Genomic DNA, 17,407 nt, shown 5'->3' on the forward strand with positions numbered 1-17,407 from the left:
CCATGTCAACACCATGGCATTTTAAGACATTTTTGTTAAAATACAACCATTAATATATTGCATTCTGAAATAAACAAACACAATAATATGTGAATGAAAGCTAAGCCATGATAAAACAGAAATACATTAAAGAAACAGGAGTGAGCATGGACACTGAGTCTATATAGTCTATTATTTGTTACATCAGGAAGGTGTTTTCATGTACAGAGCTCTAAAATTATAGAACAGATGTTATATCGTCAATAAGACATTTTGAAAAAAAAAAAACTACTTCCTCATATTTATCAGTAACAGACCACAGGTCAAAAAGAAAATAAATAAGTAGTATATGATAATAAATACTAATTGAGTTGTTTTGTCATTAACGAGCAACTTTGAAGTCCTTAAAGTCCAGTTTGTCGATGGCCCGCTCGTTCTTGAACTCTGCTTTGGCGATTCGTGACTGAGGGCTGCCGCTGGTTTGCAGCCACTGCTGCATTTGCTGGACTTTAGAGACGGGACCCTGCAGCTGCCCTTGAACCGTCCCAGCATCAGTGTTCTGCACCCAGCCCACCAGACCCAGCCTCTTTCCTTCTGACTGAAACAGACACACACACACACACACTCACATCAACACAGCACTTCATACACTAGAATGCACTGATTACATCATGTTAAAAAAGTCAGATCTTAATATAAACACTGATTAAAATGGAAAAAAATTGTATGACTAAAAGGACAGAAATCAAAATATATTTAAATCCTAACAAAAAATAAAAATTTCTGTCAAACACATGAGCAATATTAAACCATAGATTAAAGTCAACATGAAACATCTTTAGCTACCCATTTAAGTCTGTAATATGACTTTTTCTGTGTTAACAGCACATCCAATGAAGAAAACATGGGACTTCACTAAAACTAACACCATTAAAAACACATTTCATTAATTTAACATCAATAAAATTTAAAAACTTGACTAGAATAACTAAAACTGAAATAAAAAATAGACATAAAAAATATTCAAAATGACAAAAACATCAAAATGTTACCTAAAATTACAATGAAAACTATATTATCATCTCAATAATACTAAAGTAACACTGGAAAATACATACTTGGAAAGAGTATTAAAGTATGATTTCATGCTGATTTATGTTGTGAAGGTAGATATGTGTGTTCACGGGACAAGATTATTTTGATGAAATGTCTGGTCAGGCCAGGTTGTGGGTTTATGTTTTGTAATTCTACATAATTCATCAATCACAGTAACTGTTGGCCACAAAAACAGTTTCATATTCTTGTGTTTTATATATATATATATATATATATATATATATATATATATATATATATATATATATATATATACATTTATATCGTCCAAAATGTTTATTTACTATTTAAAGTTTGCTTAAAAGCCATTATATAGAATAAACTATCTTCTAAACATAGACAGACAGGTAACTTTAGATAGTAAATCATATTTTAAACAATTTGTGTCAATATACAGCAAGCTCTGTCACATATTTCATAGTTTTTAATGTTTTGTCTACACAGAAACGTTCATAAATAAAGCCATCATCCTGAGGAGCATTATTTAGCATTTATGCCACTTTCCTCCTCAGTGTTTAAGATGCACATTAGTATGTATTGATGCATTCTGCAGGCTTGCATGTTTCAGCCTCTAATGTAGAAATCATGTGCCTCTATCCTCGATCTGAGATTGATTACCTGGGTGTATTTCCGAAAAAACACACCCTGCACCCTCCCAAACACCTCATAATCTACAGACAGCAGCTTTTCAGAGGACATGATCACCTGAAACACAGATCAAGCATCAAACTCAACTCTTGCAGCTCACTATCATTCACTGCAGCGCTGTTTCCATGCAAACGCACCGCAAGATATGATATGACCAGCTTTTCTATGAGAAGCACACTGTATGACGTACCGGTGGATGGACGATAATAACAGGCTTTCTGGTTTCTGAAATCCGCGGTCAAATCCACTTTACAGGCGATTCAAATGCAGTTTATTGCACCTATGAACTTACTGTTTTGCTCATGAAGCGGCACATGCACAGCAGCAGCGTCGATCATCCGGGTTACGGCATGACGTCAGACGCAACTGGCCAGTAGGGAAAGGGAAGTTTGAGTTGTCTTGTTTCTAAGCAACGAGTGTAAACACACTCTTGACCGCTACTGGAAACAGATATATATCGAGTTCATTAAACCGAGAAGATTCATCGCTTTACATTCACAGAACGCTAAAGTTGGGTAAGTTTGAGGCTAAATAGATATTAAACCATCTGTAGTCTAATATCCAGGTGCTTATGAAAATATGCTGATTAAGCCAAGAGGGTTAATAGGGCTTTACCCGAGTCAAGGTACAACTTTTAACTAACAGATATCAACATACTTTACACCGATGATTAATAACAGCTGTTCTGTACATGTAAACCGTTTAATGAGGCTTCATTTGATTAACTATGCTCTAATTTGCATAATTTACCAGAACAGAAATCTGAACACATATAAAGAACAGATAAAGGCAAATTCTTGTTGGATTCTGTTGACCCTGGACCACAAAACCAGTCACAAGGGTCAGATTTTAGAAATTGAGGTTTATACATCATAAATACTATTTCCATTGATGTATGGTTTGTTATGATTGGACAATATTTGGCTGAGATGCAACTATTTGAAAATCTGGAATCTGAGGGTGCAAAAAAAAATCAAAATATTGAGAAAATCACCTTTAAATTTGTTCAAATTAAGTTCTTAGCCATGCATATTACTAATCAAAAATGAATTTTGGATATATTTACAGTAGGAAACTTACAAAATATCTTCATGGAACATGATCTTTACTTAATATCCTAATGATTTTTGGCATAAAAGAAAAATTGATAATTTTGACCCATTCAATGTATTTTTGTCTATTGCTACAAATATACCCCAGCGACTTAAGACTGAATTTGTGCTCCAGGGTCACATTTTACAATTAAAGGTTTTAACAGAGCAGATTTTGGATTTCTCTTGTTAACACTCCATAAGTCAGAAAATATTGTCAACAGACTGAGAAAACAACACCCTTCAGAATATAGATAGAAGGATGGAATTGAAATCTACAGATGCAAAAATAGTTAAATGCAATAAAAAACACTATTTATTTTGGATGTTTTCTTTCCACTAGTCTGAAAGAAGACATGTCATGGAAGCAAAATAGACCAGTACATGAAAAACTAAAGATTATGCCTGTAGTGTCTTACTTTTAAAGCATGAGAACAGCTTTTCTAAAACCAATGGCTGTGTAATGTAAAGAAATGCTAAATAGAAGAAACAAGAGAAATAAACAATTTGGACTATTTAAAAAAAATGTCTGTGTTATATCAGTCCACAGGTTGACAACGTTGTTATTATACAATCAACTCCTGCTGAAGCTGTATATGTGACTGTTACTGAGATTTACTCACTGCATAAACATGCAAACGGTGCCACACCATCGATTCACGCAGCATTTCTGGGAAAAAGAGACCGAATCAACAAAACTTCCATACTTGGACAGAGAGGGCATGAGCAGACAGCACAGTCCCAACTCCAGACCACATGTTCTAGAAAACAGAGAGGGAAGGACGAGCTCCACGAGAGACAGACAACAACCCTGGCAACATCCAGACAACATCCACAGGAAGAAACACATACATCTGGAGGAGCAGACTGAATACGTTCCTTCACGGAGAGAATCGGACAAATTATTCCCTCTAAAACCAGTCCTTCACAAGAGAGCCTACAGCCTGAGTAACGTCACCAAACCAGAGCATCAAGAGAGACTTTACTCGTGTTTCACTAATAGACACCAGCAGGAGGTTGTAAGGAAACTAGACGCTCTTAATTCAGACTATCTAGGAAGAAAATATCAGACAAAGAGTGAAGTGGACCGTGAACAGAAGCTTGAGAAACAAAAATGGCTGTCAAAGGAAATCCACTCTGAGCAGATGATGCTCCAGGAGAAGATTTTCAATGCAGAGGAGACTCTGAGAAGAGTCCAAAAAGAGAGGAAGGACTGTGCAAAGAGCGATGAGAGAAAAAAAATATATTTGCGTAAGCTAAAGGAGGACAACAGGTTCCATAGTAATGGATACGGCAACTGGGATAAGGAAAGAGACAGATATCACAGGGAATTCAGAGATGATATGGAAAGATGGGAGGAATGGGAGCAAGGGATAAATGGTGGCCGGGTGGAGAGGAGCAAAGAAAGTGCAAAATGGAGACGACCTTCGACCTTAGAGATGACAAAGGGTCACAAGCTGGAGGAAACGAGAGAATGGGATGAGTATGAACAGACAGCAAAAATCAGGAGCAGGGAAATGAGTAAGGAACGAAGAGAGAGAGGAATGGGATGGGACAATGTCAGAAGAAGAAGGGAAATACACAACCTCTATTTGCACAGTGAAGATGAAGATCACTGCGACGTGAGAAAACCAAATTCATCTGACTCTGTGATGAGGGACAGATCTCACGTCAAGCATGAGAGGAGAGAAAATAAAGATGGTTTATATCAACTCACATCGAAACTCATGAAGGAGGCCGTCCCGGAGAGAAACCCCAGCCAGAGAGGGAAGCACCTGCAGCAGGTGGAGCTCAGTCTGGAGGAGAATCGGGGCGCTCCACACCAGCTGATCCCGTGTAGCGTGTGCAATCGATGCTTCGCACGAGACCGGCTGGAGACGCATGTGAGGGTGTGTGAGAAAAAGCGGCCCCAGCGCAAGATATTCAACACGTCACAGTACAGAGCCAAAGGAACAGACCTCGAGGAGTTCATGAAAACCAACGGCAGGAGCAAAACGCCAGTAAGAGTTTTACTTTTTACTCAATAAATCCTACTGTAACATATTTGTGTCACACACAATTTACTCCATGCCTTCTTGTCATCTGATCGATAGTTTATTGAAAGAGTTTTTTTTTTTTTATCCAGTAAAAGCTCTTTTAGTGTAATTGTAGAAACGTCCAGCTTCAGCTGCTGCTTCAGTGTCTTTTTCTGTCAAATCTTGACTGATTTTGATCAAGTTAACGTCAGAATAACTGCAGTCATATCTCCAGATGAACTCTTACTGGACTGAAGCAGCTCAGCTTTACTTGATTCTCCATCAATCATTTTCTAGAAAAATCAGTGCGTCTCAAATCTGATCATCAGGATCTTTTGAGGAGCGTTTGTTTCCAGAAGCTTTACTTTCACTGTTCCTCAGCGGAGGAATGATCTTCATCTCACATCTTCTGAGGAGCGTTTATTTCTTCATCTCTCAATCAGCATCGGACTGCATTGCATTGCATTATATGTTTGGATCATTTCAATCTCATCTTACTGAGACATATTATTGGAGATATAGAGTCACCACTGATATTTAGATCATTTTATGTCAGTATCTGCTGTACTGTTATAAAGATCTCATTAATTTACATTACAAGCATCAGAATTTAATCATATAAATATCAACATCTGCACCAAAGTGTGTATTTTTGCTCATTTTAAGTCTCTAAATAAAATTTAGCTGTTTTTGCTTCATATTCTCACTATATCAGACTATATGAGCCATAAAAGCCTGATGGATCAATTATTATAGGCCTGCTCAACATAAAAAACAAAAAAAAACAGTATATTTTGTCTAAAAGGTCAATAAATTATTCCGTCAAAAATTTACATTTTTCTTACTGTTTTTTCATAGCCTATGCTAAATTCATAAGCTTCATAAAGAATGAAAAAAGTACTCCATATGATTTGCACGCTAAAAAGGTCTTAAGTCATATGATAGTGTGAGGAACAGTCTCAAATTTAAGTTAAATTTAATTGTAATTTGACTGTACATTCATATGTATATATATATGAGACAAAACTAAAGAATGTCAGATTTTATTATTAGCCTGTGGCCCATAGACATCACCAGACTCTTGGTCTCAACCTTTGAAATACAGTACTTTTCCCAGCCTTTAATGCAGTCGATTCCAATTGTTGCTTGTTTTGGGGAGTTTCTGCCTTTACTCTCCTCTTCAGCTGGTGAAATTCATGTTCAATCAGATTTAAATCTGGAGATTGACTTGGGCAATCTAAGACTTTCCATTTCTTTGCCCTTATAAATTCCTTGACTGAACTGGCAGGGTGTTTTGGGTCATTGTCCTGATGCAATATGAAGCACTTCCCAATCAATCTGGTGGCATTTTCTTGAATATTGGTAGGCAAGATGGTTTTGTACCCTTCTAAATTCATTCTGCTACTGTCATCATACATGAAGTCATCAGTAAAGTTGAGAGGGCCTGTTCCAGAGACAGCCATGCATGCCCATGCCATGACACCACCTCCACCATGCTTTACAGATGAGGCTGTATGCTTGGGATCATTGCAGTTCCCTTTTTTTCTCCACATTTTTGCTTTCCCATCACTTAGATAAAGGTTCATCTTTGTCTCATCGGTCCATAAACACAGTTACAAAACTCTTCTGGCTCACCTTTGTGCTTTTTTGCAAACTCTAATCTTGTCTTTCTATGTTTGGTGCTGGTCAGAGGTTTGCATCTTGCTGTGTAGCATCTGTAATTCTGTGTCAAAGTCTCCTGAGGACAGTAGATTGTCAGAGCATCACCCCAGCTTTCTGGAAGTTGTTGGTGATTTTACAGACACGTCTTTTAGGGTTCATTTTCACAGCTTTTATGATTTGTCTGTCATCAACTACTGTTGTTTTCTCAGCTGATCAGGTCGTTGTTGGTTGCTGGTGTCGCTGGTGGTTTCCAAACTCTTGATTTCTCCATGTCCTTTGTTTTTGCTAGAGCTCTAATTGACTTCCTCTTTTCTTTTAGCATCCAAATTGCTCGCTTTTCTCTTAAAGTCAGCTCCCTCGTCTTCAAATCAAATTCAAATTCAAATTCAAATTTTATTTGTCACATACATATACATACATAGTACGACATGTAGTGAAATGTATTGTACGACTGTCCAACAAAATTAAGAAAAAAAACCTCAAGTTTACAAAAATACAAATAGCAAATAGAAAAAGTACAGTAAACATATATATAGAAATAAACTAGCAATAAAATAAAATAACAAATAGATATGAGAATAAAAATAGATATGAAGAATAAAATAGAATATGATTCTATATAGATTCTGTAAAAGTAAAGTGTATGTCAGTGATAAAGTGTCTGTGTGCTGTGCAGTGCAGTAAAGTGTATAAGTGAGTAAAAGGAATACTAAAGACAAAGACAAATGGTATGTAAGTCCCACTCATTTATCCTTACGTGACCTTCTACAAATTAGTGCAGATGTAATGAAAATGTGCAAAGTGGAAGTGTGGGGTGATGTGCTTAGAGTGGAGAGAGGTTAAGACTCCGAATGGCCTGCGGGAAGAAGCTCCTCCTCATTCTCTCTGTGTTCGCCTTCATGCAGCGGAAGCGCCTCCCTGAACGCAGCAGAGAAAAGAGTCCATTGTTGGGATGGCTGAGGTCCTTCACTATCTTCCTGGCCCTGGTCAGGCACCACTTGCTGTAGATCTCCTGCAGGTCAGGGAGCTCGGTGTGAATGGTACGTTCCGCTGAACGCACCACCCTCTGGAGGGCTCGTCTGTCCTGCATAGTGCAGTTCCCGAACCAGGAAGTGATGCTGCCCGTCAGCACGCTCTCGATGGTGCAGGTGTAAAAAGTCTTAAGCACCCGAGAGGGAAGTCTAAAGTCCTTTAAGCGTCTCAGATGGTACAGACGCTGCCTGGCCTTCTTCACCAGGGTGCTGGTATGACAGGACCAAGTCAAGTCCTGCGTGATGTGAACACCCAGGTATCTGAAGCTGTCCACTCTCTCCACTGGAGTCCCGCTGATCGTGATCGGCTGGTATGACCGCTCCTGCTTCGTACTGAAGTCCACTATCAGCTCCTTAGTTTTACTGATGTTCAGGTGTAGACTATTCACCTGGCACCAACTCTCCAGATTCTTAATCTCCTGTATGTAGGCCGTCTCGTCGTTGTCTGAGATCAGGCCCAACACAACAGTGTCATCAGCAAACTTGATGATGATGGTGGAGTTGGAAGTGGCCACACAGTCATAGGTGTACAGTGAGTACAGCAGGGGGCTCAGAACACAACCTTGAGGGGCTCCAGTGCTTAGGGTGATGGAGGATGAGGTGTGTTTACCCATCCGTACGGCTTGCTGTCTGTCCTTCAGGAAGCTGGAGATCCATTGGCACAAGGATGTGCTGAGACCAAGGACCTCCAACTTGGAGGTGAGTGTGGAGGGAATTATGGTGTTAAACGCTGAACTGTAGTCCACAAACAGCATTTTTACATAATTCCCTTTTCTGCAGTCCAGGTGACTTGTTGTGGTGTGGAGGAGGTGTGAGATGGCATCCTCCGTGGAGCGGTTATGCCTGTATGCAAACTGTAGTGGATCCAGTGTGTCTGGTAGTGATGCAATGATGAAGTCTCTGACCAGTCTCTCAAAGCACTTCATCACCACTGATGTGAGGGCTACAGGGCGATAGTCATTTAGGCAGGTGGGCTGGGGTTTCTTGGGGACAGGAACAATGGTGGACTGCTTAAAGCATGAGGGGACTATGGACTGTTCCAGGGAGAGGTTGAAGATCTCGGTGAACACCGGTGCTAGCTGGTCAGCGCAGGCCTTCAGAACCCGACCTGTGATGCCATCTGGTCCTGCTGCCTTCCTGATGTTCACTCTCCTGAATGCCCTCCTCACGTCATGCTCCGTGATGGTGAACACGTTGTCCTCACCGGCTTCCTCAGCGTGCATGCAGTTAGCACTGCTAGCGCCGTTAGCGTGATTAGCTGCAGCCTCGAAGCGAGCATAAAAAGTGTTCAGCTCGTCAGCCAGAGAAGCGTCCGCATTCCCCGATCTGGAGGGTGGTGTTTTATAGTCCGTGATGGTTCTAAGTCCCTGCCACAGGCTCCTAGAGTCGCCATGTTGGAATTGCGACTCTAGTTTCCTCCCGTAGCGCTGCTTCGCCTCCTTCACCGATCTGCGCACGCTGTAAGATGCAGCCTTGTAATCATCCATGTTCCCGGTGATGAGCCCTGTGTTGTAGGCAGCGGAGCGGGATCTCAGGGCGTCGCGGATGGTTTTATCCACCCACGGCTTCTGGTTGGGAAACGTCCTGATGATGGTTTTCTGCACCGTATCATCCATTAGTTTCTCTATAAATCCCACAACCGCTTCCGTAAACAAGCTGACGTCATCAGAGCTGCGCCGGAACATGTCCCAGTCTGCGTCATCTAGCGCGTCCTGCAGAGCGGCCACCGATTGGTCCGTCCAGCGTTGGACCTCCCTCTGCACCGGGGCTTCCTGTTTCAGCCTCTGTTTGTAAACAGGCATGAGGAAGATGGCGGCGTGGTCCGATTTCCCAAACGGTGGTTGTGACTGTGCCTTGTAGCTGTTCTTGTATGGGGTGTAACAGTGATCTAATGTCCTTTCGCCCCTGGTGGGGCAGCTGATGTGCTGATGGAAGTTCGGCAGTGCACGCTTGAGATTGGCACTGTTGAAATCTCCCAAAACAATGAATGCGGCGTCCCGGTGCTGTGTCTGGTGAAGGTGTAGTGTTTCATGTAAATCCCATATCGCAGTGTCCGTGTCCGCTTGAGGTGGAATATAAACGGCACTGACGATGACCGAGCTAAATTCCCGAGGGAGATAAAAAGGGCGACATTTGATGGTCAGAAGTTCAAGATTCGGTGTGCAGGAGCGTGAGAGGGGTACAATGCTCGCGCTGTCGCACCAGTGTTTGTTCACCATCAGACATACTCCACCTCCCCTAGTCTTCCCCGAGTCCAGCGTTCTGTCCATGCGGTAAACCGAGAAGAACTCGGCCGGCTGGATGGCGTGGTCTGGTACCGCTGGGTTCAGCCATGTCTCAGTGAAGCAGAGAAGGTTGCAGTCCCGAATGTCCCTCTGGAACTTGACTCTTGCCCTGAGGTCATCGAGTTTGTTATCCAGCGACTGGACATTGGCGAGCAGGACACTTGGTAGGGGAGCGCGTTGTGCGCGCGCCCTCAGCCTGTTCCTGACGCCGGCTCGTTTCCCTCGAGGACGCCGGTACGGGTCGCGTCCTTTGTTCCTCCTCAGGATCTCGCTCGGCCAGGATGGGTCCGGGTTCAAAAACGGCGAAAGGTTAGTGCATTGTGCACCAATAGAAATAAGAGTGGCCCTGTCGTATGTAAGAATGGCCATCTTACAAAAAGAAACCGGTGTTTATAGTTAACAATACGAAAAAATAACAAAAGAAGACAAAGTTTGGTCGGAGCAGTCGTGACGGCAGCCGATCTCACCGGCGCCATCTTAGATGGTTTGTGTGTCATCATCGAATGCAAGATTCAGAATACAGAAGTAATGGATATAACTGATACGACACATTCCCTGCTTTTAATATCTGAAGAATTAATGCAACAGGACACAGCTGATCACTTAGAAAGACCTGTGAGGCAACTGCTCCAATACTTATGCTCACATCAGATAGAGGGATGAAACTCTAAAAGTGCTGAACTTCTTAGCTGGTAAAACATCTGTGTGTTGAAACAGCTAATAATAAAATGTGACATTCTGTAGTTTTGTCTCATATTCATCTTGTAATCATATTTGTAAATGTCTTGACTCCACAGCCAACAGAGCAATTTTGTCTGTACTGTTCCAATACTTTTGGAGGGCACTGTGTATATATTGTGGCAGGTGGGAAGAATCACACAACAAGGAGAGCTCAAAATAAATACCCCGGAGGGTGGATTTATTTAACAAGGTGAGGGCGTCGGTTGAAAAGGTGTGGCTGAGGTGCGGCGGTGCTCTTCGTGGTGTGATTTCCTCCCTAGTGCGTTGCGTCGGTGCGGTGTTCGGGGCAGGGCAGGATCGGTCACTCGCTGGGCTCTGAAATCAAGAAGAGTAGCGTGCATTAGTTTCAGCTTCTTCGGAGATGTCTCTCCCTGTTGTGCAGCCTCGCACGGCTTATCTGGCCGCGGGCAAACGAGCCCCAGGTGTGGCCGATCCGCCGTGATGAGGAGGTGCAGGTGTTTCCTCTTCGTCTCCAGGGCAACGCTGATGAGCAATCGGGACGCTCGTCACAATATTTTTTTAGCATTGATCGTGAAAAAAAAGGCCGATCTGTGTTTTGATTAGCTGTGGTAGTGTTTACTTCATAACATCACTTTTCTGTGCACTATCCCTGTCTTTACTTAATGTCTTACTGTTTTTATCCTCAGCCTAAGAAGAATAATTGGCGGCTGAAACACGAGGCCTTCATTCAAACCATGCGTCAGGGTCAAGCTCACACTCCGGGAAGTGTGCCGCCACAGTCAGGCTTAAACCTCAACTCAGAATATGTTAACTGCCCTCACTGTGGCCGCAAATTTGCCCCAGGGCCTTCAGAGAGACACATCCCAAAGTGCCAGAACATCAGGAGCAGACCACCGCCTCCCAAACAGCTGCACAGCGGAGGCAGCAGCAGCAGCAGCAGGAAGATCACACAGTGACTTGTGCTTCAGCTGCTCTCTGTCAGAAGACATGTGCCGCTGATGCTGTTGGGTTGAACTTTAGAGTAGTAACTTTAGAGTAACATTTTTAGTGTAAAATGTCTTGCTATTTGCTTATTCAAAACAACTCTGTCTAGAACATTTAAAAACAAATACATATTCTGAATTAAATATATATATATATATATATTATTTGAACATGGTATTGCAACCATTAATGTTGTGTATATGAATATAGTGATTTTATTAATTTTGGAAAAATCCAAACACAAAGCAACAAATGAATTCTATATTTAAGTATTTAAAAGCAATGTAGGTATAAATTATGTGGGTGTAGCATGGGAAATGTGTCCATTTTCAGTAATTCTCCTGAAACGAAATGTTACTGACAGCAAACTGATTTCTCACATTAAAACATCCATTGTTTACGTTTTCATATCCTTTCTTTGTGTTACAATTACAAATTATAATGTGTTATTAGAATGCCACTTCACTAACCTACAGTTTATGGGGTCATATAATAAGTTATTATTTCATTACTTTTCCCCTTAATTTCCCCAGCAGAAAGAAACACTATAGGGCCTTTAGCCCTATACGTTTGCAGCTCATGAAATGTATTTATGTCCTCTGTAGAGAATATTGGTTTTCAGTGAATTTCACGTCCCACTATTTTATTTCTGTTGTGTCTTTAGGTAACACTCTTAAGGTTCAGTTTTTGAGATGTTAATGTAATGTTAATTTATGAATATGCGATTTAAAAAATAAATAAATTTGTGTTTACATTGTTGGGATGTTTGCTAATTACTGTTTGTGTTAATTTAGTTATTATCCATGGTTGTATAACTGTTACGCGCCCTGGGTTGTGGTAAGGACGAGACGATCCAGGAGTGCACGAAGGTTACTTTTATTGAAAGGCATTAACACAAAAGACATTACAGGAGCGGCATCAACTCAGTAGGCATTAACGGAACGAGATCAGACCCTGACAGAAAGAACTCAGGGCTATTTAAAGGAACCGGAACAAACTAGCAAACAAGATAATTAATCTAACGCAGGTGCATGGAATCAGCGGAAATTAGTTAATCAAGAACCAGGGCAGGGCAAAACAGAACAAAACAGATACTGACACGTAACATATCGCCCCCCTTCCGGAAGGTGCGTCCCGCACCGTAACAGTCACATCGGGGAGGGGGGGCGGGCACCCTGGAGGCTGGTGCAGGCCCAGGACAGGGAGGAGACAAGGGGAGCCTCCAGGGTGGATCAGGAGACTCGGGAGACCAAGGCGGATCTGGAGACTCGGGAGACCATGGCGGGACTGGAGACTCGGAAGACCATGGCGGGACTGGAGACTCGGGAGGCCTTGGCGGGACTGGAGACTCGGGAGGCCATGGTGGATCAGGAGACTCGGCATGCCATGGTGGATCGGGAGACTCGGCATGCCATGGTGGATCGGGAGACTCGGCATGCCATGGTGGATCGGGAGACTCGGCATGCCATGGTGGATCGGGAGACTCGGCATGCCATGGTGGATCGGGAGACTCGGCATGCCATGGTGGATCGGGAGACTCGGGACGCCATGGCGGATCGGGATCCTCGGGCGGCCTTGGCGGATCGGGATCCTCGGGCGGCCTTGGCGGGTCGGGATCCTCGGGCGGCCTTGGCGGATCGGGATCCTCGGGCGGCCTTGGTGGGTCGGGGTCCTCGGGCGGCCTTGGCGGATCGGGGTGCTCCGTGGCCTTGGCCCTTGGCCTAGCCACACAGACTGAGACTATATGGCCCCCCCCCAAAATTTCTTTGGGAAAGTTCCCCTCTGGGGGCCACATTGGAGGAGAGGGTTCTTGGGGGCGCTCTGGAGGAGCGGGCGCTTGAGGGCGCTCTGGAGGAGCGGACGCTTGGGGGCGCTCTGGAGGAGCGGGCACTGGGGGGCGCACGGGAGGCGCGGGGCTGGATAGAACCAGCGGAGACGAAGGAGCGCTGGACGGGACCAGCGTAGATGCAGGAGGGCGCTCTTGCAGCGTGGACTCCTGAGGGCGCTCTTGCAGCGCAGACACTTGAGGGCGCTCTTGCAGCGCAGACACTTGAGGGCGCTCTTGCAGCGCAGACACTTGAGGGCGCACGGGAGGCGCGAAGCTGGATAGAACCAGCGGAGACGAAGGAGAGCTGGACGGGACCAGCGGAGACGCAGGAGGGCGCTCTTGCAGCGCGGGCTCTTGAGGGCGCTCTTGCAGCGCGGACACTTGAGGGCGCTCTTGCAGCGCGGACACTTGAGGGCGCTCTTGCAGCGCGGACACTTGAGGGCGCTCTTGCAGCGCGGACACTTGAGGGCGCTCTTGCAGCGCGGATTCAAAGGGGCGCTCTTGTAGCGCGGACATTAGAGGGCGCACGGGAGGCGCGGGGCTGGACGGGACCAGCGGGAACTCAGGTGGGCTGGACGGGACCAGCGGGAACTCAGGTGGGCTGGACGGGACCAGCGGGAACTCAGGACGGCTGGACGGGACCAGCGGGAACTCAGGACGGCTGGACGGGACCAGCGGGAACTCAGGACGGCTGGACGGGACCAGCGGGAACTCAGGACGGCTGGACGGGACCAGCGGGAACTCAGGTGGGCTGGACGGGACCAGCGGGAACTCAGGTGGGCTGGACGGGGCCAGCGGGAACTCAGGAGGGCTGGACGGAACCAGCGGGAACGCAGGAGGGCTGGACGGAACCAGCGGGAACTCAGGAGGGCTGGACATACTCTCAGGCGAAGGGCTTGGACGACGGGGAAAGGATCTCAGCGCTGACCTGACTGATATTATAGATGGGTCCAAAACTCTCGCCCCCAGGTCAGCGCTGTTGGAAACACTCTTGCGTGCTCGTGGACACCTAGAGATCTCCTTTGTCGTCTCGGGCGGTGGAATGTTCCTCGCCACAGATGGCGGACTAGCTCCGACTTGGGTCCGGTAACTCCCCAGACACTGGAAAATCCCCCGTCTCCAACACAAGCCAGAAGTGTCTGGGAGGTCCATAGAGTAGAGACGACGGATCCCAAGTCGGAACAGCTCGAGGATGGCCACATCATGCAGATCCACCGTTGCAGCGAGCTCGCAGAACTCCTCAGTGAATTTATAAAATGTGGGATTCTGCTGGATTAAGGCGTCGAGGCGGACGATAAACTCCATTGTGATGAGTGCGTCGTCCGCGTCCTCGGTACGGGTCTGATCTTCTGTTACGCGCCCTGGGTTGTGGTAAGGACGAGACGATCCAGGAGTGCACGAAGGTTACTTTTATTGAAAGGCATTAACACAAAAGACATTACAGGAGCGGCATCAACTCAGTAGGCATTAACGGAACGAGATCAGACCCTGACAGAAAGAACTCAGGGCTATTTAAAGGAACCGGAACAAACTAGCAAACAAGATAATTAATCTAACGCAGGTGCATGGAATCAGCGGAAATTAGTTAATCAAGAACCAGGGCAGGGCAAAACAGAACAAAACAGATACTGACACGTAACAATAACTCACTGGTCACCATCTACTGGTGTAATGATGTAACTGAAAGAGGAAGAAATCAGTAAAGAAATGTTTTTGGTAAGCAGACACTGAAGTACTTTGAATCACATGTATTCTCTTTTAAATCATTAGTCAAGTTATTCAGCCATGCTACTGCTAAACATGATGCAAGTTACACAACAGACTACTCTTGCCCACGGACTGGTGATTATTGTGAATTATAGAGCACTATATAATTCATATCAGTATCAGTGCAATTACTTCACAGGATGAAAGCTCTTAGGAAAATAGTGCTGTTATGATATTATGTAACAGCTCCACAACAAACCAGAAATATTCATTGTATAAGTGAGTTAATATTCACATTTCACTATAATCAAAATCAGTTAGCTGATAGTCTATGTTCTCACAGTGTAACACCGATACAAGCAAGCTTACAACAGATCATTAAAAACAAATAGCCTATGTTCAAGTATGACACTACTTGTTCTACTATTCTGAGACTTTAATGAGCATTCATAGCCTGTTTCTCGAAGAATATATAGAACTGTGCAATGGATAACAGTGACTGTATATATGTATAGTAGGCATGTTTTGGATTAGTTAAATTTTTTATTTGACTAGTTTTGAATGGTTTTGTTATGCAGATCTGGTAACCCTGGGTGGAACTTGGATAGGTCCAGTGAGGTTAGGGTTTAGCCCGAAGTACACTACGGTTTTTATGTTTAATCTAGGGGACAGTAATGTACGGTGGCCGTGAGAGCTCAACGCGCTGCAACTTCAGAAAACACATGCAAATAGACAAAACACCAGCAAATCAAGAAAACATCTTCATCATTTTGACAACACATGCGCTGCAAATGAGAAACGCTGCAAATCCTCACAACACATGCAAATTGAGAAACGCTGCAAATCCTCACAACACATGCAAATTGAGAAACGCTGCAAATCCTCACAACACATGCAAATTGAGAAACGCTGCAAATGCTCACAACACATGCAAATTGAGAAACGCTGCAAATCCTCACAACACATGCAAATTGAGAAACGCTGCAAATGCTCACAACACATGCAAATTGAGAAACGCTGCAAATCCTCACAACACATGCAAATTGAGAAACACTGCAAATCCTCACAACACATGCAAATTAAGAAACGCTGCAAATCCTCACAAAAACGTGCTGCATGGACCACAATGGAAATGTTTCAAGGGGACCCAAAAAAAGTGACGGACCAGCTGGGATTTGCTTATTGTGCAGTGGCTATTGGTTGAGTTGTTGGTGAACTGAAAGGTGAGTGTTTTGTTGTTGTTTATTTTAACACCCTGATTGCATGATTTCTTTGTCTTTTGGATATTATTAGATTAATAATGACAAATAACACGATTAACGTTATTATGTAAGATGGCTAACTTATCCTCAACTAAATATAATTTCAAGGTTAATGAAAATAAATTTGCAATGCTTCATTAATTGTTAAAACCAGGTCAAAATAAAAATGTCAGTAAGAATAATATTTAAAAATTTATTCAGGCTCTTTTAGTAGGCTAATGAAAGAAGGGACATTTGCATGTGTTGTGAGGATTTGCAGCGTTTCTCAATTTGCATGTGTTGAGAGGATTTGCAGCGTTTCTCAATTTGCATGTGTTGTGAGGATTTGCAGCGTTTCTCAATTTGCATGTGTTGAGAGGATTTGCAGCGTTTCTCAATTTGCATGTGTTGTGAGGATTTGCAGCGTTTCTCAATTTGCATGTGTTGTGAGCATTTGCAGCGTTTCTCAATTTGCATGTGTTGTGAGCATTTGCAGCGTTTCTCAATTTGCATGTGTTGTGAGGATTTGCAGCGTTTCTCAATTTGCATGTGTTGTGAGGATTTGCAGCGTTTCTCAATTTGCATGTGTTGTGAGGATTTGCAGCGTTTCTCAATTTGCATGTGTTGTGAGGATTTGCAGCGTTTCTCAATTTGCATGTGTTGTGAGCATTTGCAGCGTTTCTCAATTTGCATGTGTTGTGAGCATTTGCAGCGTTTCTCAATTTGCATGTGTTGTGAGCATTTGCAGCGTTTCTCAATTTGCATGTGTTGTGAGCATTTGCAGCGTTTCTCAATTTGCATGTGTTGTGAGGATTTGCAGCGTTTCTCAATTTGCATGTGTTGTGAGCATTTGCAGCGTTTCTCAATTTGCATGTGTTGTGAGCATTTGCAGCGTTTCTCAATTTGCATGTGTTGTGAGCATTTGCAGCGTTTATTAATTTGCATGTGTTGTGAGCATTTGCAGCGCATGTGTTGTCAAAATGATGAAGATGTTTTCTTGATTTGCTGGTGTTTTGTCTATTTGCATGTGTTTTCTGAAGTTGCAGCGCGTTGAGCTCTCACGGCCACCGTAGGTAATGGGAGAAATGAAGCTTTTTGAAACTCTGAATCAATTGAAC

At 43.8% G+C, this 17,407-nt stretch overlaps 2 protein-coding genes across 2 annotated transcripts; one reads left to right on the forward strand and one right to left on the reverse strand.

The window, feature by feature from the left end:
• On the reverse strand, positions 1-2,095 carry LOC306850248 (acylphosphatase-1-like). Its single transcript, XM_079385767.1, has 3 exons — positions 1,934-2,095; positions 1,714-1,800; positions 1-577 (listed from the first exon to the last, which is right to left on the reverse strand). Exons 2-3 carry the CDS (start codon positions 1,792-1,794, stop codon positions 362-364), a joined length of 297 nt encoding a protein of 98 aa, XP_079241893.1. The 5' UTR covers positions 1,795-1,800; positions 1,934-2,095; the 3' UTR covers positions 1-361.
• A 62-nt stretch (positions 2,096-2,157) lies between these two features.
• LOC306850716 (uncharacterized protein) lies at positions 2,158-11,485 on the forward strand (the record flags this gene model as incomplete). The annotated part of the gene is made up of 3 exons (XM_079386540.1): positions 2,158-2,258; positions 3,378-4,834; positions 11,216-11,485. Exons 2-3 carry the CDS (start codon positions 3,467-3,469, stop codon positions 11,483-11,485), a joined length of 1,638 nt encoding a protein of 545 aa, XP_079242666.1. The 5' UTR covers positions 2,158-2,258; positions 3,378-3,466.
• Between the last annotated feature and the right edge of the window lie 5,922 nt (positions 11,486-17,407).

Source organism: Barbus barbus (assembly GCF_936440315.1).
Source record: "Barbus barbus genome assembly, chromosome: 30".
NCBI classification, from domain to species: Eukaryota; Metazoa; Chordata; class Actinopteri; order Cypriniformes; family Cyprinidae; genus Barbus; species Barbus barbus.